This window comes from Salmo trutta, chromosome 14 (genome assembly GCF_901001165.1).
Source record: "Salmo trutta chromosome 14, fSalTru1.1, whole genome shotgun sequence".
Classification (NCBI taxonomy): domain Eukaryota; kingdom Metazoa; phylum Chordata; class Actinopteri; order Salmoniformes; family Salmonidae; genus Salmo; species Salmo trutta.
The window spans coordinates 76,911,766-76,937,039 of record NC_042970.1 but is presented as its reverse complement, the minus strand read 5'-3'; the positions used below and the strand labels follow the sequence as shown (position 1 = coordinate 76,937,039).

The window sequence follows — 25,274 nt, the reverse complement described above, 5'->3', positions numbered from 1 at the left end:
CATCTCCTGCTCTGACTGCAGCTGGGAGGGACTGCTGCGCGAGGACTATGAGTGCTTTGGGACGGGGGTGGGGCCAACGGCAGCACCCGCTGCTCGTTGAGAAGAGTAAGAACGATACCTGCTTTCACGTCAGTCTCCAAAAATCTCCAATAACACCAGAAAACGTCTCTATATTTGTCTCTAGTCGATTTTTTTGAAAATGTGTTGCTAGAGGGGTCTGAATACTCGCTAAATATAGCAACAAAGTCGCTAATATGGCAACACTGTATATATACACATAATATGACATTTGAAATGTGTTAATTATTTTGGAACTTCTGTGAGTGAGCAGCACGATTTGTGACCTGTTGCCACGAGAAAAGGGCAACCAATGAAGAACGAACACCATTGTAAATACAACCCATATTTATGCTTATTTATTTTCCCTTTTGTACTTTAACTATTAGCACATCGTTACAACACTGTATATACATAAAATGACATTTGAAATGTCTATTCTTTTGGAACTTCTGTGAGTGTAATGTTTACTGTTCATTTTTATTGTGTATTTCACTTTTGTTTATTATCTACTTCACTCGCTTTGGCAATGTTAACATATGTTTCCCATTCCAATAAAGCCCTTGAATTGAATTGAAAGAGAGAGAGAGAAAATCACAACACAGGCAGATAGACAGCAACAGACACGAAGCAGGGATTTTAGATAGGACCAAATAGAATGAAGAGGGAGTTGGCGATTGAGAAAGTGAGAGCGATAGGGTCAATAGACTGGGCGATACGGGGACATATTGATTTGAGGAATATTGTGTCAAAATCCGTTAGAATAACTCTCTGTGTTCGCTGAGTGACGGGAAGGGAGAAAACACACGCACACACACCATCCGGAGTCTGAAAATGGAGGGCATGGCATATGGAGCTGGGAAGGCTGGAGGTGCTTTCAACCCTAAAACGTTCTTCCAGCAGCCACACACCATCCTCCGGATCCTCTCTTGGGTGAGTACCGTTACAGTTACAGTAGCTAACGTGCTGCTCATTTCAGGCTAATAACGGCGACGGTACCGAACGACGGTCGTTTGTTATGTATGTATGGTTGACTCAAAATGTGCGCCTCTCGCTGGCTGCCTCCCCGTTTCTCAATTCTCACTTTCCCACCAGTGCGTGCATGTGTACTATAAGCATAGCAGACCTGTCGTGTTGGCAGCACTGTCCAAGTATGTTGTCGTCTAGTTGGAACCTGAAACATGGTCAATGTTTTGGGGATGCAAGCAACAAGGCGCACGACGCATGTGGCCTACGATTTTGAAGCGGTTGTAGCTATTAAACCTAGAGAAATGCAGCCATACGCACGGTGCCCACGTGTTTTGTTGTAGTGTGTGCTTTGACCCCTGTTCGATCTGTTAAACCCGAGGGTGCATCCCAATTGGCACCCTATTTTCTATACAGTGCACTACTTTTGACCTGGGAAATAGGGTGACAACTGTAAATCATCTACAATTAGTTTTTCGTTATTCATAAGAATTTGAGAAAAATGTAACTATTTTGGCTATGCATAAGGAATACATGCCTGGGCCTCCCCCGAGTGGCTCAGCAGTCTAAGGCACCGAATCCCAGTGCTTGAGACATCACTACAGCCCCAGGTTTGATCCCAGGCTTTGTCACAGCCGGCCGTGACCGGGAGACCCATGAGGCGGCGCACAATTTTCCGAGTGTCCTCTGGGTTAGGTGAGGGTTTGGCCGGCCGGGATTTCCTTGTCCCATCGTGCTCTAGCGACTCCTTGTGGCAGGCTAGGTGCCTGCAAGCTGACTTCGGTTGCCAGCTGTACAGTGTTTCCTCTGACACATTGGTGCGGGTTAAGTTAGCAATGTGGCTTGGAAGGGTTGTGTTTTGGAGGACGCATGGCTCTCCCGAGTCCATACGGGAGTTGCAGCCATGGGACAAGACTGTAACTACCAATTGTGGTAAAAAAGTACCAAAACAAATACAAACAAATAAAGATTCATGCCTTTCTATTCCTTACTAAATTAACTTGTAACTAGTCTACATATTGTTTATTTATAGTGATCCAGTGGGCCTATAGTTCAAGCAATAAACTGTCTGGCGTTGCAGCCTTCACAGGGGGGGTGTGGGTGTGTTTTCAGAGGGTTGTACATACCATTGAATGGTCACCTATAGGCCACAACAATGACAGAATAAGATAAAGGCTCAGTCCATCTGCTCCACTGATAAGAAATACCCCTTTAGGAACAGACAGACAGATGGAGAAACGGAGAGACAGACAGACAGACAGATAGAGAGATAGACGAGGAGAGCGACAGACAGATGGAGAGACAGACAGATAGACGAGGAGAGCGACAGACAGAAGGACAGACAGAGAGACAGACGGGCAGAAAGACTGCCATATAGTCTACTCATCTATTTCTTACCAATGCTACAGAACAGAAATAACATAACTCATCCACTCCCTGTAGTTTATCTGATGGATAACCATAGAAATATAATCTATAGAAGGGACCTTACCATTCAAGTCAATTATGGTATAATGGGTGGTAGATTGTATTTATATGGGATAACAGTGTTGAGGTCGCAGCTCAATGAATAGATTCTGATTAGAGATGGCATGTTGTGAGAAGGGAAGTGCGTGTTTACGTGTACGCACACACATTTGTCACATTCACCATTAGTACAACTGTGTCACTTCTTGTTTTCACTTCATGGATGATAATAATTTCCTGTGTAGACATCTGCAGCTCCGCCTCCAGGCGTGACCTCAGAGAAACACCTTGGTTACTGTACCTATGGTAACAGCAGCAATTAGGACTAAACATGTAAAGGTGTCAGTTGTTTTCATGTTTTCCCTCTTTCTTATTCTTTCTCTCGAATCTCTCTCTTCCTTTATTCTCTTTCTCCTCCTTATTCTCTCTATCTACCTCTATCTCTGGCTGGTGTTGAGTTATAGTATATACAGGCTAAGTAGCAATACAGTTGCAGAATCACACATGAGAGAGATCTCATCTAACATCTCGCTCTCTCGTTCACTCTTGTTTTCTTTCTCTCTCCTCCTTCTGTAAAGTTATATGGACTACGCATGTACATTAGCAGTATAGTACCTATATGTTCAGTAGTGTTGAATTTGGTGTCAGAGGTCAACAGCATAGAAATATAATCTCTAGAAGGGGCTTGGAACCTCTGGGCAAGAATCAGGATTCTATGGTCAGGGGCCTGTCAGTACCAATGTGCCCCACATTCTGACACCATACTGCTAAACACATTAGGCTTAATGACTAGAGGTCAGAGTACTGTGTACACACACACACACACACACACACCTCTGAAAACACACACACAGGCAGGCATGCTATTGCAGACACATGCGCACACAGGCTCATGCACACACACACATATAAATTATTCTGGCAAACCGAATGCCTAATTTCAAAATGGCCCATCGGATTGTCACAAGATCAGGACCCCACGTGGTGGCCTGCACAATGCCTGCTTTGATTTGGGCCTGGGGCATTGAGATGAGAAGGCTACAGGACAGGGCCTTGGAGAAAACACATTTTACCTACAAGAGAGGGAGAGAGAAAGGGGGGGAGAGAGGAGGGAGAGAGAGGGCAAGAGAAAGGGAGGAAGAGATATAGAACATTCCATATGATGCCAAATACAATTCTGACCCAAGACCTTTTCTAACCCAATCAGCTACTTAGGGTGAGTCCCAAATGCCACCCTATTCCCTAGGTAGCGTATGGCAATGATCAAAAGTAGTGTGCTATATAGGGAATAGGATGCCATTTAATTTGTCTGTTGATCTGAAATGCAGTGGTGTGTTTGTGTGTGAAAGAGATCACTAAGTCCCAAGGGGGATGTTGATTCCCAAAGCATTGTGGGGGATTTACTGGGGGAAACACCAGGGGGTTTTAATATAGAGAGTAAAAGGTCCAATTAATATGAAGGGAAATCCCCTACACACACACACACACACACACACACACACTCACATACACACTCTGATTTGAGTCTTCATGTGGAACGATATGCTTCCTTTCAGCTCCAATGCAGGTGTAATATTCAAATAAGGCGTCAGAAACCATTCTACCAAAAATAATACCAAAAATTATGCATGAACACCTTTCATGTGTGTATGTGTTTGCCCTATTTTGACATTAGAATGATAGACAATAATTGGAATGAGGTGTGTGTGTGCTTCCTTTCTCAAGAGGACCTAGGGGAGATGAGAGATCAGTAGCATCCATCCATCCCTCCCTCTATCCATCCCTCTCTCTATCGCTCTCATTCTTCACAGATCACTTCAATTAGATGAGTGCTAAAGAGGGACCAGTGCTCAAGATAGAAGAAAATAAAGGCAGCCAGAACAGGAAGGGGGGGGATTGACATCTTTTCTCTCAGTGGTTTAGATAGATAGGACCTTTTCTCTCAGTGGTTTAGATAGATAGGACCTTTTCTCTCAGTGGTTTAGATAGATAGGACCTTTTCTCTCAGTGGTTTAGATAGATAGGACCTTTTCTCTCAGTGGTTTAGATAGATAGGACCTTTTCTCTCAGTGTTTTAGATAGATAGGACCTTTTCTCTCAGTGGTTTAGATAGATAGGACCTTTTCTCTCAGTGGTTTAGATAGATAGGACCTTTTCTCTCAGTGGTTTAGATAGATAGGACCTTTTCTCTCAGTGGTTTAGATAGATAGGACCTTTTCTCTCAGTGGTTTAGATAGATAGGACCTTTTCTCTCAGTGGTTTAGATAGATAGGACCTTTTCTCTCAGTGGTTTAGATAGATAGGACCTTTTATCTTAGGGCAATTCATAATTCCATTGTCATCAATAAACAACTAAGTGAACATTTGACTTAAGTGAAATATAGGATTTGCCTCTTAGTAGAAATAGCTTGAGCACTATATTCTGCCTGTGTTTAGTGAAGTACTGTAGGTATATTCTGCCAATGTTTATACTGTAGTGAAGTACTGTAGGTATATTATCTCTGTGTGTTTCAGTAGATATCAATCAAATGTATTTATAAAGCCCTTCTTACATCAGCTGATGTCACAAAGTGCTGTACAGAAACCCAGCCTAAAACCCCAAACAGCAAGCAATGCAGGTGTAGAAGCACGGTGGATAGGAAAAACTCCCTATAAAGGCCAGAACCTAGGAAGAAACCTAGAGAGAAACCAGGCTCTGAGGGGTGGCCAGTCCTCTTCTGGCTGTGCCGGGTGGAGATTATAACAGAACATGGCCAAAATGTTCAAATGTTCATAGATGACCAGCAGGGTCAAATAATAATAATCACAGTGGTTATCGAGGGTGCAACAGGTCAGCACCTCAAGAGTAACTGTCAGTTGGCTTTTCATAGCCGATCATTCAGAGTATCTCTACTGCTCCTGCTGTCTCTAGAGAGTTGAAAACAGCAGGTCTGGGACAGGTAGCATGTCAGGTGAACAGGTCAGGGTTCCATAGCTGCAGGCAGAACAGTTGAAACTGGAGCAGCAGCACGGCCAGGTGGACTGGGGACAGCAAGCAGTCATCAGGTGAAACGGGAATTAAGTTATCAATGTTCTTAAACCGAACTTCAATTTAACTACTCAGTTTGTATACCAGAAGGTGTAAGGTTCCGGTTGAAGGAAACAGACTGAGACCCGGCCTACAATAATCAGGATGTTTATTTACGAGAGCTCTAAAATTCATACAATGCACACAGCCTTTTATATTACCACACACACACACACACACACAAATTAACTCACATCAGTAGAGAACTCTACCCCGCTTTAGGCGGCTGTATTTTTCCACAGTACACATACAACCTGTCTCCTTATCTTTTGCCAGCCTAGCCGTTTTCGGGCAGTTGTTCCCCTCCCTAACTTAGGGAGGCCCATTTTCCTGTTCCTTTCACGAGGTCGTCTTATCAACTATGCCCTGTTCATTTTGAAATAGTAACAGTGTCATAGTCTTAAACAGTCTACTCACACACAGTATTGGATTATAGTTTTTAACACATTGTTATAGTCTTATAATTCTAATACATTTCACAAAGTTATATGGTTTCAGAGTGGAATACTTTAGTCAAAACCTCAGACATATAAACTCTTTTATCATCAGGCCAGGTAGTCCTGAGGTATGGTCCTAGGGCTAGTGTGTGTATAGTAGGTGTAGGTATAGTCTATTATCCTGGTGTGTATGGCTGACACTCAACACACTTCTTTCTGATCCTTCCCTCCTCTCCCCTCCTCCCCTATCCTAATCTCTCCTTCCCTCCCTCCTATCCTTCTCTCTTTCCAGTTTTTCTCCATTGTGATCTTTGGTTCTATAGCCAACGAGGGTTATGTGAACCGACCTGACGAGGCCCAGGAGTTCTGTATCTTCAACAGGTGACACACACACACACACTGTAGTAGATACTGCTCCTCTTTTATGACTCTATCTGATCTCTTTGATATTCCATATGTGTATCTCATCTGTTATGACTGTTATTACTTGTGTTGTTGTCCCACACATTTCCCCATTGGTACAATACAGATATTGATTGATAGATTGATTGATTGACAGGAACCAGAATGCGTGTAACTATGGACTGTTCATGGGAACCTTGGCCTTTCTCTGCTGTCTGGCCTTCCTGGCCCTGGATGTCTACTTCCCACAGATCAGCTCCGTCAAGGACCGCAAGAAGGCTGTACTGGCAGACGTAGGGGTTTCAGGTGAGTGGTGAGGGGGAGCAAGGAAGAGAAAGGGAGGAGATGTATGGAGAGGGAGTAAAGGGAAAATGAGCGAGAGGATGGATGAAAAGAGGGGATAGATGTGTGTAGAGGGAAAGGATGGATGGGGAGAGAGGGGAGAGATGTGTGTGGATGGAGAGAGGGGAGAGATGTGGAAGAGGCTGGGTAATGTCTGTGTCCCACCTGCTCATTTAATGAGAAGGAGCTTAACAACAACAGAAAACAGAAACAGAAACCAACATGGTCTATCTACTGTGATTTTCAACTACTGGTTGTCTATTGTTGCTGCTCACTTCCTGTCATGGGAGAGGGAGAGAAAGACACATCCATTAAGAGCGTATTAGACTGTGTGTGACAGGGGTTCTGCCTTCTGAGGCGGATGCAGTTTCCGTAGGAACAGGTTACTGAGTGACAAGAGGGTATGACATGGTCACTGAGTGTTGAGTTGTAAAGTGAGCCTGCTTCTTTATTTCAAATCAAAGTTTATTGGTTGCGTACATATATTTGCAGATGTTATCTCTCTCTCTCCATCTCTTTCTTTCTCTCTCCTCTCTCTCTCTGCATTTACTTTCTCTCTCTCCTTTTTCTCCATCTTGTTTTCTCTCTCTCTCCATTTCTACATCTTTCCATCTCTCTCTCTGTGGTAATATGATATGATCTTTACTATATTGATCTTGGCTAACCATCATCATTCGGGCCCTGAACTTACCTGTATGTAACAAGCACAGTGATTAGGCAATATGTATCAGCAACCTCTGTCTTCCACTCATCCCCCTCTCTCTCTCTCTTTATCTCATCCCTCCCTTTCTGTCCCTTTAGTTCTAGTGAGCTAACATGTAAGATTCAATGTAACCTTTCTAACTTCTGTTTTCTCCCTCTCTCCCTCCTTTCCTTCCTTGCTGCTCCCTCATCCTCCTTTCATCCCTCCCTCCTCTCTCACCCTGTCCCTCTACCTCCCTCTCTCTCTCTCTCCCTTCCATCCTCCTCCCCTTCTCTCCCTCCTCCTTTTCATCCTTCTCTTTCCTCTCTCTCTCTCTCTCTCTCTCTCTCTCACTCACTCACTCACTCACTCACTCACTCACTCACTCACTCACTCACTCACTCACTCACTCACTCACTCACTCACTCACTCACTCACACACACACATATATATTCTCCCCGTAGCGTTCTGGTCCTTCATGTGGTTCGTGGGGTTCTGTTTCCTGACCAACCAATGGCAGGTGGCGAAGCAGGAGGACAACCCCCTGAGGGAGGGAGGGGATGCCGCTCGCGCTGCTATCACCTTCGCCTTCTTCTCCATATTCACCTGGGTATGGTACACTTTACTCCTTTATTTTCACTACCACTTCATCCCTATCTTCATTTTATGGTATCTTAATTTTACAGTATCTTCAGTGAAAATGTTCAAAAGAACAGCCACCAATGGGCCTAGACATCTAAGCATAGGACCCTCCTCATTTAGCAGGCACTTCTGTCCAGAGCAACTTATTAAACTGTCAACACTGAAACATATTTTTAGTACATGGTCCATGTGGGAATGGACCCCACAAAACTGTTGTTGCCAGCACCATGCTCAAGCCACTGAGCCATCGGGACCAACCAGCACCTCTGCCATGACCTTTGATCCCTATGTCCTACCTGGTCTCTCTCTCTCCTCTAGGGTGGGCTGACTCTCTTCTCCGTGGAGAGGCTAAAGAGTGTGTCCTTCGAAGAGGAATACCAGAAGCTGTTCACCCCTCAGCCCCCCATCCCACTAATATAATCTGCTTTCTTCTAATAACCTTCTAGCTCCCTTTGCTTTCAAAACTTCAGTCTGCAATTACAACTTTTCACCCCCAGCCCCCTATCCCACTAATAAAAGGTGTTGTTCTAGTAGGAAACCTCTATCTCCAATCCCTCTGCTGCTAACCTCTTATTGCTTCTAGTCAGACGCTGCTGTGACTGAAATATCTGTATCACGCACACAGACACACACACACGCAGACACACAGATACACACACAGCGTAGGCAGGCACCTACGGTAGGCTACCTCCACCATTTTGTGAAAGGCTGGCAAAGTAGTTTGTCTTTATAACTCAAAAGCTTTTAAAATGCTTTAGCTATTCAATAAATATGCACATTTAGTGAAAATACATTTTTATCACATTTACTGCATAACTTCTTGTGCTCTTGTCTTTTTTATCTGAAGAGTGTGAATGTTTGTTTTCACCAAACCAAAAAATAGCTTAACAACTGCTTTGATAACTAATTGACCCTGAGTGACTCAAGGCCTGTGTCTAAAAGGGCACCCTATTCCCTATATAGTGCACTACTTTTGAACAGAGCTATAAAGGGAAAGGGATGCCATTTGGGATGCAATCAAGCAATTTAATAAAGATTTAACCTAGCTTTCCAGACAACTAATTCAATTCACCTTTCTTTCTTTCTTTCTTTCTTTCTTTCTTTCTTCCTTTCAAACCTAATCCACAAATGCTGCATTTGTTTATCATCTCTTACACCTCTACCTAACCACACCCCATCCACCCCAAACCTCCACCTCCACCCCCTACGATACCCATCCTCCATTCAACTACCCCCTCAAAACTTCCCTTCCCAACCTACCCACTCCTCTCCACCTTACCCCTTAACCTTCTCCACCTTCTTCACCCTCCTCCCTTCTATTTCCCTCCACCTCACCACCTAATCTACACACCTCTACCTCTCTCTCCACCTACCCCGTCCCCACCCTAACCTCCTCAACCCTCCCACTGCACCTTCTTCACCCTCCTCCCTCCCATTTCCCTTCACCTCACCCCCAACCTACACCCCTCTACCTCCCCACCTCCCTCCCATTTCCCTTCACCTCACCCCCAACCTACACCTCCCCACCTCCCTCCCATTTCCCTTCACCTCACCCCCAACCTACACCCCTCTACCTCCCCACCTCCCTCCCATTTCCCTTCACCTCACCCCCAACCTACACCTCCCCACCTCCCTCCCATTTCCCTTCACCTCACCCCCAACCTACACCCCTCTACCTCCCCACCTCCCTCCCATTTCCCTTCACCTCACCCCCAACCTACACCTCCCCACCTCCCTCCCATTTCCCTTCACCTCACCCCCAACCTACACCCCTCTACCTCCCCACCTCCTTCCCTCTTCACTTCACTTCACCTCACCCCCCAACCCCACACCACTCTCTTCACCCACCTCCTCCCTCCCCAAGGCGGCCCAGTCCTTCTTCGGCTATCAGAGGTACAAGCTGGGGGCAGACTCTGCTCTATTCTCCCAGGACTACATAGACCCCAGCCTGGATGCTGGGGCGGCCGGGGACCCCTACACCTCCTTCACGGCCGGGGGGAACAACCTAGGACAAGGAGACCCTGTGGGGGGGTCCTCCTATCAGGGGATTAATGGTGAGGGGGGTGTAGGGTACCAGGAGTACTGAGGGAGGAAAGTAGGGATGAAAGGAGGATGGGGGAGTAAAGGGGGGTGGGGCGTGGGAGGATTGAAGGGTAGGGAGTGGGAAGGAGTGATGGATGGAGGCGTGGAGGGGGGAACCAGTTCTTGGGGAGGACCAGAGGGATGGAGGGAGGACAGGAGGAGTGGTTGGAGGGGTGGAGGAGTCAGGATAAGTGTGTGGGGGTGGGGCATTCAGTCATATAATTGACTTATAACAGACTTACATTCATTAGTTGGCCCAAAGCATAGTTCTTAGTCTGTAGCGAGAAGGCAAAGTTATTGTGGTGTAGAGTTCATCACAGCTACTACCAAAGCAGATCTCTTCATCACAGATATATTTTTTATTGTTATAAAATGAGAAATCCCAAGTTCCAATGTACATATTAATGCTTATTAGATGTTCATGTTTTTCATGTATCATTGGCCAAAACATGCCTCTAAGTATATTGAAACTAATCTCTGACTGTAGTTTTACCACAGATAATCTCCTAATGCAAAATGACACTCATCAATGTCATGCCTCTGTCTGATGTAGCCTATCTATCGACCGACCCACCCATCCATATCTATATCATATGTAATGAATCTACCGGTATTGAGGTGTTCAAAAATAATATAACTATATTTAAGGGCATTACTATGTGCTTTCTGTAAAAAGTCTAATTTAGCCTACTCAGTCAGTATGCTGTGTTATTGTGCTCAGATACAAGGAGAGGAACTATTTGTATCTCTTCCTTGACCTATTTCCTTTCAGGGTCCAGAGAATTCGTTTTTATTTTGGAATAAAAATAATTTCTGTGAAAATACGCCAATTTTGTTCTTTACTAAACTATGGAAATAATAAAAAAATGTTTGTTTGTTTTAATTTAACCTTTATTTGACTTGGTCAGTTAAGAACAAATTCTTATTTACAACGACGGCCAAACCTGGACCACGCTGGGACAATTGTGCGCCGCACTATGAGACTCCCAATCACGGCCGGATGTGATGTAGCTAGGAATGTGTGTACTTTCTCTGTGTTGCAATAAACTGCAACAAAAAAGAATATGGTGTTAAAAAATATTTTCTTGATGTGATGATTTTTAACCAATAAAAGTCAATAAAATACAACACTGACAATCGTTACAGTGAATTCATTTCTGGTCTTGCTTGTCGTGGTGGAGTTGTATAGTTTATGGATTATGGTCGCCTTCTACTGGCCAGAGTTGACATTGCAGCCATAAACTAGTTTAGCGTTTATATACGCTTACATTTATACGCGAAACGGCGTCAATAAACCCACTACGACTGTCGGTATACCACTAGCATTACTACCAATAATACATTTTCCACATAATATTTGAAAACGTTAGCATATCGACATAATTCTCGTTCTTCCAGCGCTGCTTTTGCATTTACGACCAATTGGTAAACAACAGATCCTGCTTTACGGCAGAAGTTCATCTTTACGTTAGAGAGTGGCAACAGTACACATTGAATAGAAACTGCTACTGTCTAAGGTAATTTTAGCTGGACAGCTTGAGTTGCTGTAGCATATGAATGTATTTGCTTTCCCGATATTGAAGAGCCATTGCATGGCATGATTGTACATTTCGTATCGGAGGTTTCTTTCGTTTCGACCATTTTGCAAAAGTCCTGTCCTACATTTGCACGTGTCAAGTTACAGCGAGTTGAGCAAACACAGTAAAGTCACACACAATTAGCCTCGCTAGCTAGCTTCGTATTGTATGCTGTGCTTTTAGCTAGTGCTAGTCCATAAACAGAATTGTACTTTTCACTATTTGGACGTTTGCCTATGGCAGAACTTGTGTGGTTGCTTGTCATGCTATGAACTCATTGAACGTCATCTCCCCCGGCCTGCCATGTATGATTGCTAATGCATGTATGTCACTTTCCCCTGCTGCAGAGTGCTGCTTAGGCAATGCGCTTTGGACTGCCTGCTACAGAAGGATTGCAGGCTGGTGGACATCTGAGGGCATTCTTTGTGGTGAGTATGTGTCCCAAACCACAAGTAGTCAAGCTGTAGTCAAGTAGAAGAGACATATTCAAGAAGTTGCTTAGCCGTCTGCAATCCAGTACGTATATGCTTGTTGTCTTGCCAAATGTAACATACAGTGTAGCAAAATGTAGACTAATCCTAGCCATTGTAATATGCAGAAAGAGTGAAGTGGGTGATTTTGATTTACTGTATTTCTAGTGAAATATTTCCACCATAGAATGTTGTCTGTCAGTTCATCTCCTAACCTCTGTTTCCATGGCAACCCCATAGATTGCGTTGCTTAGTGTGTTGATGCTCACGCTGCTGAGGACTGTGGGATTGAGAGCGTTCTCCATGGCGTCCGAGACCTACACGTCGGGCACACACTCCGCTGCCTTTGTCACCTGCCCCAACGAACAGGTGGCCAAAGATCTGGCCAGGTAACGGATAGACACAGACATACACAAACATTCTTCTCTGCTATGTAGAATTGGGAATCATGTCAGATGTCACCGCTATAAGACATTTCTATCGGCAATGTTCAGAAAGTTGCACTCTCCTGAATGCGACGTTGATTCACACTATAGGGCCAAACTGAGCCAAGTTGAGCTGAACTGGTTACACATCCACCAGGGCTGCTTGAACCGTGCTGGAAAGGGCAATGTCAAAAGGAAATATCAGAGCCGGTGTGGTTTGCGTCGGCCCTGTAGTCTGAATCATGTATTTGTTCACCATATTGTGCTGGATGCAGTTAATCCATCCAGTCTGATTGGTTGTTGTCATTGTCATTTCCCCCCCACCTGACAGAGGGATCGTTGAGAAGAAGCTGGCTGCTTGTGTCAACATCGTCCCCAAAATCACATCTGTGTAAGTGTGGACCATGAAGGATCAGAGATTAGAAACTGGGTGGTTCAAGCCCTGAATGCTGATTGGCTGACAGCCGTGGTATATCAGATCGTATACCATAATTACGTTACCACAGCTAAGGGCTGTATCCAGGCACTCCACCACACAGATGAAGGGAATGGAAGGGTTACTGATTGGGATTGGCAACATGTCTCTGTTTCTTGTTAGATATGAATGGCAGGGGAAGATCCAGGAGGATAGTGAAGTTTTGCTGGTGAGCATTCACACGTCTTTTTATTCCTGGTTCGACATGGACCTACAGTGTCTGTATATGCTGCCCTGCAAGTCCATGACCAAACATATAGGCCTAATGGAATAGCTAGTACTGTTATTGTACATTGAATGACGACTATATATGCTTGGTTTATCTGAGCGGGGTGTAGCTAAAGATCTAACTAGTTTCTTCCTGCTTTTAGATGATAAAGACCAGAAGTTCTAAGGTTGCATCTCTGGCAGAATATGTTAGGTAAGCGTTGTGTGTGTACATGTGTGCGTGCGTTCTAATATTTCCCTCAGTTATAGGGATGATATGTAGTCTACATACCAAATCAGGCAGTGGGGTGTTTAATCAGTCCTTTCCCAGAATTACCATTGACATTTATCAGTGACTCATAGCAGGGGTGTACTGTGTGTGTGTGTGTGTGTGTGTGTGTGTGTGTGTGTGTGTGTGTGTGTGCGTACATGCATTTGTCAATCTGTGTGTGTGTGTGACTCATGCTGTGTTTGCTTGCTAACAGGTCCAATCACCCGTATGAAGTAGCAGAGGTCATCAGCCTACCCATAGAGCAGGGCAACCCACCCTACCTCAAGTGGCTTGGTGACGCTGTACCAGAATGATGGATGGATGGATGGAGAGGAAGGGATAGGTGGATGGACAGAGGGAGGCTGCGAGAAATGTATTTGGAATAAAAAGAATCTGCAGAAATGTGACTAAAACGTATTTTTACTGTTTCAGTGTTGTCCTGGCTTTGACCAATAGAGGGATGCGGCGATCAATGAATCCACACTGTAGTGTCTATCTACAGTCAGGTCCAAAATTATTGGCACCCTTGATAAAGATGAGAGAAAAAAAGGCTGTATAAAAAATAAGTACTAGTACTGAGCGTTATTGTATGATCAATTATTTTTGGAAATGATATTTTATGCTAATAAAAAAAGATATGGGTCAAAATTATTGTTTTCAATAACTTTTCAAAACCAGACATTGTGAGGATAACAGCACAGAGACTTTTTGTAAAATATTTTATGAGATTGGAGAACACTTTGGAGGGATCTTGCACCGTTCCTCCATACAGAGCCTTTAAAGATCTTTGGTATCATTTGTCTGCTCTTATGGACTGCCCATGTGGTTATTTTCTGTTTACGCGTCTTTTTTTCAACTCAAAACCCACCACTGGTGTGTGTGACCAAAGAGCTCTATTTTTATGTCTTCCAACACATGTAAACGCCATTGGCACATGGATTGGAACTGGTGCTTTATCCTCTCAAGGTGAGGTATTGAAAACAGGGGTGCCTATAATTTTAGCCCCTATCTTTTTGAGAGAAAAATATGACTTCTCAAAATCTCTTTCTCTGAGGAATTGTATTAGTATAAAATAATATAATAAAACATAACTGAGCGTATAATACAGCTCAGTATTTGAATGATTTCATTTGTACGGACTTTTTTGTTCATCTTTATCAAGGGTGTCAGTAATTTTGGACCTGACTGTATTTCCCTACGTTACTGCCTCAGGCTGGTCATAGATCAGGGGTGTCAAACTCATTTCCCCTTCGGGCCGCATTCGGTCTTCACCCAATTTGTCCGGATCCGTCTCGTGGACCTTAAGTTTGACGCGTCATACATTATCTGATTGCTTCTCCACAATCAATACTGATGTTAATTTAAAGCCCCGACAAACCGTTCCCTTAACACTCATCAATACTGTTGCAATGTGACAGAAGGGTTGTCCCTCTGTGATCAGAATATCTGATTGCTCTGATAAACGTATCTCTTCCATACTGTAGTGTCAGATGTCAACTGAGACCAATGATATACCAAGAACTTGGAATAAATACAAAAATCACATAAGACATTTATTTTTTTCTTCAAACTTCACATTCAATTTGAGGCTTCGTAGTCATCAGCATACAGAGTACACAGACACTATCTAAACATAGAAATACCATTTACATAGCCTGGTCCTAGATCAGTTTGTGCTCTTGCCAACTCCATTGCTGTTATTGTCAACCCTAACATGTTTGGCATGACGATGAGTGACAAGGAGTTGGCATGATGGAACGAACAGACTGGCACTGAGGCTACCATGTACACACTATCAGAAACAGTTGAGATTTTCACCAAAGCAGGAGCTGGGTTCCATCCACACACTCTGGGTGACCAAAGCACCGGCCTGGTCCCAGATCTGTTAGTGCAGTCAACTCCTTGTGGTTGTCAACATGTTTGGCATGACAAGGTGTGGTATGATGGCACAAACAGACTAGTAACCAGGCTACCAAAGCACCACCGTGGGTGAGACATAAGCTCGTTAGAAAGGTATTGATCATTCATTTAATAAGGTGTGTGACTTTTCCAAACATCTCTTCTAATCCAGTGGTTCTCAAACCTCGGGGAATCCCACACGTTCCATGTATTTGAGGTATTCCAGAGCTAGCCCACCTGATTCAACTTGTCAACTAATAAAGTTGATCATTCATTTAAAGTATGACGACCACTTTTCCCAATAACTTATCTTCTAACTTGTTAACTTCTAGCCGTGTAGACATAAACTGAGTGTACAAAACATTAGGAACACCTGCTCTTTCCATGCCATAATCCAGGTGAAAGCACAGGAGGTTTGTGGCGTCTTAATTGGGGAGAACGGACTCCTGCTAATGGCTGGAGTGGAATGGTATCAAATACATCAAACATGGCTTCCATGTGTTTGATACCATTCCATTCGCTCCATTACAGCCATTATTATGAGCCGTCCTACCCTCAGCAGCCTCCAAGCTATGATCCCTTATTGATGTCGCTTGTCAGTGTAGATGAAGGGGAAGAGACAGGTTAAAGAAGGATTTTTAAGCCTTGAGACAATTGAGACATGGATTGTGTCTGTGTGCCGTTCAGAGGGTGAATGGGTAAGACAACAGACAGGAGGGCCTTTGAACGGGGTGTGGTAGTAGGTGTCAGGTGTGCCGGTTCCAGTGTGTCAAGAACTGCAACACTGCTGGGTTTTTCAAGCTTAACAGTTTCCTGTGTGTATCAAGAATGGTCCACCACCCAAAGGACATCCAGCCAACTTGACACAACTGTGGGAAGCATTGGAGTCAACATGGGCCAGCGTCCCTGTGGAACGTTTTGACACCTTGTAGAGTCCATGCCCTCGACGGATTGAGGCTCGGAAAACAACATGACAAAACATCCAGGCTACAGCTACAAAACAATTATGTTCAGATACAAAATGAACTTAAAGGCCACATTTGATCAATTCTCTTATTGAATATGGCACTATGTACGGCCTACATACAGTACATACAAAGAAATACTGTATAGCTCTGCTCCGTAGAAAAACAGCTGTGTTCCTATGCAACTACCCAGAAACATATTTTCTCAATCTAAATATCTACAAATATGGCTATGCAAATATCTATCATTAGTTATTTAGTTCCAAGGGCCAACTGCTTTCTAATGGTTCAGCTGCTTCACTCACATAAACAGCATCTGTCTGAAAGGTAAAATCACTAACATTCCCCCCAAACAAAATAGCATTCGACAACAATGTCCACCACAACGTCGCTCAGAAGATATTCAGCTGGACGCCAATCAAATTAACCGAAGGTCGATATCAGAGGTCGCACAGCTCTTTGATATACCATCCGCCATAATTTAATCGACTCGACTCCCGTCATCATGAATATGTATGAGCGTTAATCGTGCAGGTGCGTTTAGTGACATTATTCATTCACTTTAATGATTCCGTTCCATTCATTCTGATAAATGAAACGTTCCACCAGGGACGCGGTGAGATAGCAGTAGAATGGAACTAGATGTCTGTTTGCTTCCGCTTTCAACGCAAGGACACTAATTTGCACTTGTATTGTAAAGCCTCATACAGAGGCAGTATGAACTCTTATTGAAATAGCCTTCTATGACATTTATAAGAACTGTTAAATGATGCTGTTCTTGGATGAAAGGGAACAGTTCGTTCCCTGTGATTTTAGTGGTATCGTGAGACTTTTATACTTTGTCTGAAGGCTACTGTTGAAACTGTAACACAGATACATCATTTAAATACTGACAATATAGTATGTTTTTCTCCTTGTGTGCATCTCTGATTAGCCTATTCAAAACTGTATTATGATTCTCAAACATTTCTGTACATATTTACATTGCACACTAAGCGTAATAGTGAAATGTGTCCCGTAAAGATTTGCAAATTCTCCACCCAATAAAATAACTAATCAGACATTTTTTGGCAAAAAGCTTGGAATTTGAGGCAAGGCAGTCGGTATCATTGTAAGTTGATACTCAAAAGTGTCAATTTAAATGATACATTAGCAAACTAGGGGGTTAGCCCAACTGGGGTTTGAACCCAGGTCCAGTGACCGTCAAGCCAACACCATAATTGTTACCCCAAGAGCTCCAAACCTCTTAACAAGGTTGCTAGGTGTTGGGTTAATGTCGCTACAATCCATATGTCTCTGTTCCAATCGACACAGTAGCTCACTACTTAGAATGAGTCACTGTTCCGGACATGCAATCTAGCTCCTGGGTAAAGTTTCCTCTAGGTACAGATCTAGGATCAGCTTCCCCTCCCCCAATCCTTAACCACGAGTGGGGAAAATGCAAAACTGACCCAAGATCAGCATCTCTAGGGGCAGCTTCATGCTTATTCTATACACTGTACAGTGTCCATAATAGGACAGCCTCAGTCTCAGCAAGACTTGTCCGTATCAGTGGTATACTAGTATGGACATTGGGAAAAATCTTATTTATGAGTTACAGGTAGCTGATCTCTAGCTTGGTGCTCTTCTCCACTGTCTCCTCTGGAAGTGACCTGTTACTTTCACTCTTTGATCCATTGGCAAGAGTGGAGACAGCGATAGTAGGCCCCAATTCTAAGCCTGGGCCTTTCCCAGCCATCTCCCCAGCTTTAGCCCTCTGCCCCAGGGGTACCGTCTCCACCTTTCCCTCCGGTGTGAACAAGATCCTGGAGCTCTCAACTTGTCCTCCGTTCCCGTTCTGTGCAATCCTGCAGTTCTCTCTCATCTGAGTGGTGTCTTCTCTTCTCTCCATCTCTATCCCGTCCTCCTCTTCCTCCTCCTCTTCTTCCTCCCCTCCTTCATGAGACTTGGTGTCCCCCAGGCCATCTCGTGGCTCGGGTGCAATTCCCCTCCAGAGCTCTGCAGGGCGCTGCAGCTCGGTGGCTCCCTCCCTCTCGTGGTTCTCCACCCTCCTTGAAGAACGACAAAGAGCCTTCCGGAACCCTCTCTTAAAATTATCGGACAGGAATCCGTAAATTATTGGGTTAGCACAGCTATTAGTGTACGATAGGACCACCACAAAGTAGTACAGCCCCCGGAATTCACCCGGTAACAGGATTAGCAGGTTAACGATGTTGAGGACGTAGAATGGGAGCCAGCACAACACGAACACTGCTACAACGACTACCACCATGCGGGTGATCTTGCGTTCGGACTTCCTGCGTCGGGAGGAGGTGGGCCGGGCCCGTTTCCCCGCGTTGCGTACCTTCAAATCAAAACAAAACAATTCAACTTTATTGGCAGTTAAAATATCTCAACACACTTACCAATTAAATATAATACAATGGTTAACTCAGCAATATAAAAAATGTAGGGTAGGTTGATGTAGGGTGGGCTACTATAGGGTAGTCTACTGTAGGGTAGCACACTGTAGGGTAGGTTCCTGTAGGTTAGGACACTGTTGGGTAGGACCCTGTAGGGTAGGTTGCTGTAGGGTAGGACTTGTAGGGTAGGCTACTTTAGGGTAGAACACTGTAGGGTAGGTTCCTGTAGGGTAGGACCCTGTAGGGTAGATTACTGTAGGGTAGGACATTGTAGGGTAGGCTACTTTAGGGTAGGCTACTGTAGGTTGAACACTGTAGGTTAGGCTACTGTAGAGTAGGATACTGTAGGGTAGGCACCTGTAAGGTAGACTACTGTAGGGTAGGCCTCTGTAGGGTAGTACACTACCCGCTCCCCAGAGATCCACTCCCAGGCCGCTCCACTCCATCCCCAGAGACCCACTCCCAGGCTGCTCCACCCTCTCCCCAGAGACCCACTCCCAGGCTGCTCCACCCCCTCCCCAGAGACCCACTCCCAGGCTGCTCCACCCCCTCCCCAGAGACCCACTCCCAGGCCGCTCCACCCCCTCCCCAGAAAACAGTGGAGCCTGCTGAGGGGAGGACGGCTCATAATAATGACTGGAATGGAGTCAATGGAATGGTATCAAACACATCAAAGACATGGACTCCATTCTAAGCATTATTATGAACCGTCCTCCCTTCAGCAGCCTCCACTGACAGAGACCCACTCCCAGTGTGTCCTCCGCTCAGCAGCCTCCACTGACAGAGACCCACTCCCAGTGTGTCCTCCGCTCAGCAGCCTCCACTGACAGAGACCCACTCCCAATGTGTCCTCCCCTCAGCAGCCTCCACTGACAGAGACCCACTCCCAGTGTGTCCTCCACTCAGCAGCCTCCACTGACAGAGACCCACTCCCAGTGTGTCCTCCCCTCCAGCTCCTGACCCAAACATTAAAGATGTTGATACATTTCTGTTTGTTGTCAGATGTAACAGGTCAGATGTAACAGGTCAGATGTAACAGGTCAGATGTTACAGGTCAGATGTAACAGGTCAGATGTAACAGGTCAGATGTAACAGGTCAGATGTTACAGGTCAGATGTTACAGGTCAGATGTAACAGGTCAGATGTAACAGGTCAGATGTAACAGGTCAGATGTTACAGGTCAGATGTAACAGGTCAGATGTTACAGGTCAGATGTTACAGGTCAGATGTAACAGGTCAGATGTAACAGGTCAGATGTTACAGGTCAGATGTTACAGGTCAGATGTAACAGGTCAGATGTTACAGGTCAGATGTTACATGTCAGATGTTACAGGTCAGATGTAACAGGTCAGATGTTACAGGTCAGATGTAACAGGTCAGATGTTACAGGTCAGATGTAACAGGTCAGATGTAACAGGTCAGATGTAACAGGTCAGATGTTACAGGTCAGATGTTACAGGTCAGATGTAACAGGTCAGATGTTACAGGTCAGATGTTACAGGTCAGATGTAACAGGTCAGATGTTACAGGTCAGATGTAACAGGTCAGATGTAACAGGTCAGATGTTACAGGTCAGATGTAACAGGTCAGATGTTACAGGTCAGATGGTACAGGTCAGATGTAACAGGTCAGAGGTAACAGGTCAGAGGTAACAGGCCAGATGTAACAGGTCAGATGTTACAGGTCAGATGTTACAGGTCAGATGTAATAGGTCAGAGGTTACAGGTCAGGGCCGGAGTAGCGAACCGCACAAGGAAGGGTTCCCTGGAAGAGGGCAAAGCGGTCCCGCCCCTCAAAACAAATGCCCCTCACAATGTCTGTCTGATTTAAGGGAAGTATAAATATATCAGTGGTAATATGAGACAAAGACATCAGAACACATTTATTTCATGTTACAACGGAGGTGTAGCAACACCTGGGTCTATGTTACCAATCAACAATGATGTTTCCTCTCAATCAACATACTAGTTCAGTCTAAGTATAACAGACAGGCCTCCCAATTAGTGTAAAATAGCAATTTTTTCCCTTAAGTGCGGAAGTAGTCCTACATTCTGACCTTGATCACAATGAGCAGGTAGCAGAGACAGATGACGAGTAGCGGTCCGAAGAACCCGACCGTGCACGTGTACACGATGAACGATGCCTTCCAGACCTCAGCTGGCTCAGGCCACACTATACTACAGTTCCCATCATCCTCCAGTACGTCCGCGAACACCACCACGGGCAGCACCACCACAAACGACACCGCCCACACCGTCGCGTTCACCGCCTTGGCCACGTGCGGTCGCCTCCACCACGAGGACCGTATGGGATGGACCACTGCGAGGTAGCGGTCGATGGACATGACCGTGAGACAGAAGATGGCGGTGAACTGGTTGATGGCGTCCACAGTCATGACCACACGGCACATGAGAGAACCAAACGGCCAGGAGAGCAGAGCGTTCTGGACCGCCAAGAAGGGGAGACCTAGGGGAAGTCAAATCAAATCGAACTATATTGACAGTGCAATTAGTCACTTCGCCTCCACCTACATGTACAGATTACCGCAACTAGCCTGTACCCCTGCACACTGACTGGGTACCGGTGCCCCCTGTTTATAGCCTCATTATTGTTATTCTTACTTTTTATTCTTACTTTTTATTTTAGCCTACTTGGTAAATATTTTCTTCTTCTTGAACTGCACTGTTGGTTAAGGGCTTGTAAGTAAGCATTTCACGGTAAAGTCTACACTTGTATTCAGCGCATGTGGCAAATAAAGTTTGATTTGATTTGAATTAAAAATGATTAAAACCGCACAGTTACATTGCATTTGAAGTGCATTTAAAACCGCAACACACTTTACAGTACAATTATCAAATGAAAGAAATACTGTAACATAATCAAATGAAAGAAATACAGTAAAATAATGAAATGAAAGAAATACAGTAAAATAATCAAAAAGCAGACTGACCGCTGCGGTCATATTTAGTGTAATTTCAAGTGAAACAGAATGTGAGCTTGCAAAATAAGGCTGGTTTAACAAGGCTAATAACAGAGTTGAAAAAACAACACTGAAAAAAACAATAAAACCACTTATAAAAAAACACTGACCTAGCATGAATAGCTCATCAGCGATGGCCAGGTTGAGTATATAGATGTTAGTGACCGACTCAGTCCTCACATAGTGTAAAACAATGTAGATGACCAATGTGTTGCCCACCAGGCCAATCACACAGACTGCTACATAGATGAGAGGGATAAGGACCCCTGCTATAGTGAGTTGGAAACCCCCCACGCCTCCGCCGCCAGGGTTGGTCCAGTTGTGGTAGGATCCATTGAAGAAAGGGTCGTCACTTTTGTCGGGGGTGAGGAGGAGGAGAGGGGAGAGGGGGAAGGTGGAGGTGTTGGGCTCAGGCATTGAGGGGGCGGCTGTGGGGAGGTAGATAGCCGTGGGCACTTGGACAAGCTCAATGGAGGTCAGAGGTGATGATATGTTGTTGGTTGTGGTGTATGGGTGAGTGGGTTGAGGTTGACTTCAGTGCGTAGCAACTGGACCTGTCTGGGAGACAGCAAGAGAAGTCAGTGTGTGAGAGAGAAAAATACTGAAATCTTTATGCACTCTCAAAACAACAACGCTATTCTGTTAAAGCATCCAAGACACTACAGGACATGAGAAACAATCAAAGAAAATAAACAACTAATATTTTTATTCTCAGTTTTTCTAGGTGTCCATTTTTCTCCAGTTTTCCAGGTTTTCCCTCTCAAAGTCACACTTTTTTTATATAGAAAAGTCCACAACAATGCTTAAACCACATCAGGAAACCACTTTTGAGGTCTTGATTTTTGTTGATTTTTGTCATTTTTGGGGTGCAGTTACCCTTTAATTCCAGTGGGGCGCCAGCAAGGGGCTCTTATTAAGCTGTGTTTTTGTAGCACATATGTGAAACAAATACCCACTGGATTGATGCAAATAATCCTGATATAGCTCTGCCAGGTAAGCATAGGCTACTTTGTAGTCAACATTTAATTGAGAACATTTTTGGAAAAGCCTTTCCATCTACCAGAAGACTTTTCACTAGCGTCATCGCTAACGGCTACACAAAACGGTAGACACGCATCGCACACACACAGACAGGATATTGTTGTTGCCTCATCAGAAAGTTGCAGGAAATAAGAATCACTGATGCATTCTGTTCATGGCTTATAATACACTTAATACAGTTTCAGTACGTTTAGTTGATTCCCTACTAAGTTCAATACATTTAGTTGATTCCCTACTAAGTTCAATACATCTAGTTGATTCCCTACTAAGTTCAATACATTTAGTTGATTCCCTACTAAGTTCAATACATCTAGTTGATTCCCTACTAAGTTCAATAAATTTAGTTGATTCCCTACTAAGTTCAATACATCTAGTTGATTCCCTACTATGTTCAATACATTAAGTTGATTCCCTACTAAGTTCAGTACATTTAGTTGATTCCCTACTAAGTTCAGTACATTTAGTTGATTCCCTACTAAGTTCAATACATTAAGTTGATTCCCTACTAAGTTCAGTACATTTAGTTGAATACCTTTTTTTATATTTTTGAATTCCGTTTTAATTTCTGGATTCCGTGATTCCGTCCGCGTTCTCCGCATCGCTGATTTTATATGGCCCTACTTTAGGTGTCCTTATGACAAATGTTATAACGTGTTGTGTCATAAAGGCTTTATGAATGCTTAGTCCATAGGACAACCACAGTAACATGTTACCCATTCTAACTGTGAACTACATGAACTACAGACTCCAGCAGCAACATCAGCCGAGGTTAATGGAGAAAGACCCAGAACACAACAACAACATATACAGGACCTGGACAGGCGTGGGCGCCGGGCTAATCTGTTCACAACTTGTTGTTTTTGTAGTCGCCATCATCGCTCCTTAATAAAGTGGACGCTGTACGCACACACGCACGTTCACACACACACACTCCCGTACTGCAGTAATAAAGTGGGCACTGACACACACACGCACACACACACCCACACACCCACACACACACACACACACACACACACACACACACACACACACACACACACACACACACACACACACACACACACACACACACACACACACACACACACACACTCCCGTACTGCAGTAATGGTAGGTAATTGGCTCTCTATTAGCGGACGCAACCCAGACGCTCATGTCGAGAACAGGGCATGACTTCTACAACACTGTTGGTGATTAACTGCTGAACAAGGGAACAAGGGAGTGAGGAAGAGTAGGGATGGGGGGATGGAGGAAAAATGGAGATGGAGAGAGATGAGGAGTGATAGAATGAGGGGGAGGAAGATATGGATGGAAAGAGAGTGAGAAAGAGAGAGAGATATGGAGAGAGAGAGAGATGTGGAGAGAGAGAGCGAGAGAGAGAGAGATGTGGAGAGAGAGAGAGAGAGAGAGAGAGAGAGAGAGAAAGAGAGAGAGAGAGAGATGAGAGAAAGATATGGAGAGAGAGAGAGAGAGAGAGAGAGAGAAAGAGAGAGAGAGAGATGTGGAGAGAGAGAGCGAGAGAGAGAGGAGCAAAAGAGAGATAGAAAGAGAGAGATGAGAGAGAGAGAGAGAGAGAGAGATGGAGAGAGAGAAAGAGATATGGAGAGAGAGAGATGTTGATATGACATGAGAGATGGAGACAGCTCAGATGTGGATTGGTCCAGTTTGAGGTTTTGACCTCCCAGATGTTTGGCTTAAACATACATGGGTGTGCTGGAAGAAGACTTTCCCAGAGGTCGTCCCATAAACTGTCACACAACAGACACGTCACGCTTCCCATATGCTGCTCCAATACAGAAACCATTCAAACACACGCTGATGGGTAAAAAACCTATTGTAAATCATGTTGTTTCCATTTCAGTCCAAAAATGTATACCAGTTGATGTAAAAGATGTAATTGGTGAAGATGGTCACTAGAGAATGAAACAATGAAAGAAAGGAGGTTGTAAATAAGAATAATGAAATAAAAGGTGATATATTATTTTTTTCCTTTATTTAACTTGGCAAGTCAAATTCTTATTTACAATGGCTGCCTAACCCAGACAACACTGGGCCAATTGTGCACCACCCTATTGTACTCCCAATCAAGGCGGATGTGATTTAGCCTGGATTTGAACCAGGTACCACAGTGATGCTTCTTGCACTAAAATGCAGTGTCTAAGACCACTGTGCCACACAGGAGCTAGAGAAAGAGAAAGAAAGAAAAATGGACTCTAATGCTCAACAGCACTCTAAAGAAAAACAGAAAGAAAGAAAATTGACACTAATGCACAACACCACTCTACTGCACCTTACAGTCTATACCACTCATACAGCACAGAACTCAGATCTATTAGACCATAGAGAGAGGCTCTTAGAGATAGAGGACATGACATCACTCCACCCTCCACAGAGAGAAGCTCTTAGAGATAGAG

At 44.3% G+C, this 25,274-nt stretch overlaps 3 protein-coding genes across 6 annotated transcripts; 2 read left to right on the top strand and 1 right to left on the bottom strand.

Annotated features, from left to right (window-relative positions):
• The first annotated feature begins 627 nt into the window (after nt 1-627).
• Nucleotides 628-10,159, top strand: LOC115147440 (synaptogyrin-1). Of its 2 annotated transcripts, none has more exons than XM_029689680.1 (5): nt 628-990; nt 6,287-6,375; nt 6,554-6,702; nt 7,886-8,031; nt 9,928-10,159. In XM_029689680.1, the coding sequence occupies exons 1-5, from the start codon at nt 892-894 to the stop codon at nt 10,147-10,149; spliced, it is 705 nt and encodes a 234-aa protein (XP_029545540.1). In that variant the 5' UTR covers nt 628-891; the 3' UTR covers nt 10,150-10,159. The 2 variants fall into 2 exon arrangements, with proteins under 2 accessions (XP_029545540.1, XP_029545541.1); XM_029689681.1 differs by lacking the exon at nt 9,928-10,159 and adding an exon at nt 8,382-8,527 and having other exon boundaries at nt 632-990.
• Nucleotides 10,160-11,576: 1,417 nt separating this feature from the next.
• Nucleotides 11,577-14,218, top strand: LOC115147438 (protein CutA homolog). Of its 3 annotated transcripts, XM_029689679.1 has the most exons (8): nt 11,577-11,662; nt 12,070-12,150; nt 12,433-12,581; nt 12,729-12,827; nt 12,949-13,008; nt 13,216-13,261; nt 13,464-13,513; nt 13,785-14,218. In XM_029689679.1, the coding sequence occupies exons 2-8, from the start codon at nt 12,085-12,087 to the stop codon at nt 13,882-13,884; spliced, it is 570 nt and encodes a 189-aa protein (XP_029545539.1). In that variant the 5' UTR covers nt 11,577-11,662; nt 12,070-12,084; the 3' UTR covers nt 13,885-14,218. The 3 variants fall into 3 exon arrangements, with proteins under 3 accessions (XP_029545539.1, XP_029545537.1, XP_029545538.1); XM_029689677.1 differs by lacking the exon at nt 12,729-12,827; XM_029689678.1 differs by lacking the exons at nt 11,577-11,662; nt 12,729-12,827 and adding an exon at nt 11,687-11,846.
• Nucleotides 14,219-16,599: 2,381 nt separating this feature from the next.
• Nucleotides 16,600-22,233, bottom strand: LOC115147881 (somatostatin receptor type 5-like). Its single transcript, XM_029690144.1, has 3 exons — nt 21,927-22,233; nt 20,893-21,302; nt 16,600-18,778 (listed from the first exon to the last, which is right to left on the bottom strand). Exons 1-3 carry the CDS (start codon nt 22,231-22,233, stop codon nt 18,029-18,031), a joined length of 1,467 nt encoding a protein of 488 aa, XP_029546004.1. The 3' UTR covers nt 16,600-18,028.
• Nucleotides 22,234-25,274: the final 3,041 nt, after the last annotated feature.

What these genes read in the sequence shown, in the direction of transcription:
- LOC115147440 (XM_029689680.1), top strand. Translation starts at nt 892, where the DNA reads ATGGAGGGCATGGCATATGGAGCTGGGAAGGCTGGAGGTGCTTTCAAC. An exon ending in GAGTTCTGTATCTTCAACAG is followed by an intron (nt 6,376 to 6,553) that starts GTGACACACACA and finishes ATTGATTGACAG; the next exon opens with GAACCAGAATGCGTGTAACT. An exon ending in GGCAGACGTAGGGGTTTCAG is followed by an intron (nt 6,703 to 7,885) that starts GTGAGTGGTGAG and finishes TTCTCCCCGTAG; the next exon opens with CGTTCTGGTCCTTCATGTGG.
- LOC115147438 (XM_029689679.1), top strand. Translation starts at nt 12,085, where the DNA reads ATGCGCTTTGGACTGCCTGCTACAGAAGGATTGCAGGCTGGTGGACAT. An exon ending in ATCTGAGGGCATTCTTTGTG is followed by an intron (nt 12,151 to 12,432) that starts GTGAGTATGTGT and finishes GCAACCCCATAG; the next exon opens with ATTGCGTTGCTTAGTGTGTT. An exon ending in GTCCCCAAAATCACATCTGT is followed by an intron (nt 13,009 to 13,215) that starts GTAAGTGTGGAC and finishes GTTTCTTGTTAG; the next exon opens with ATATGAATGGCAGGGGAAGA.
- LOC115147881 (XM_029690144.1), bottom strand. Translation starts at nt 22,233, where the DNA reads ATGCCTGAGCCCAACACCTCCACCTTCCCCCTCTCCCCTCTCCTCCTC. An exon ending in TGATGAGCTATTCATGCTAG is followed by an intron (nt 21,303 to 21,926) that starts GTCAGTGTTTTT and finishes GACTTCCCCTAG; the next exon opens with GTCTCCCCTTCTTGGCGGTC. An exon ending in ACCTGCTCATTGTGATCAAG is followed by an intron (nt 18,779 to 20,892) that starts GTCAGAATGTAG and finishes TTTGATTTGAAG; the next exon opens with GTACGCAACGCGGGGAAACG.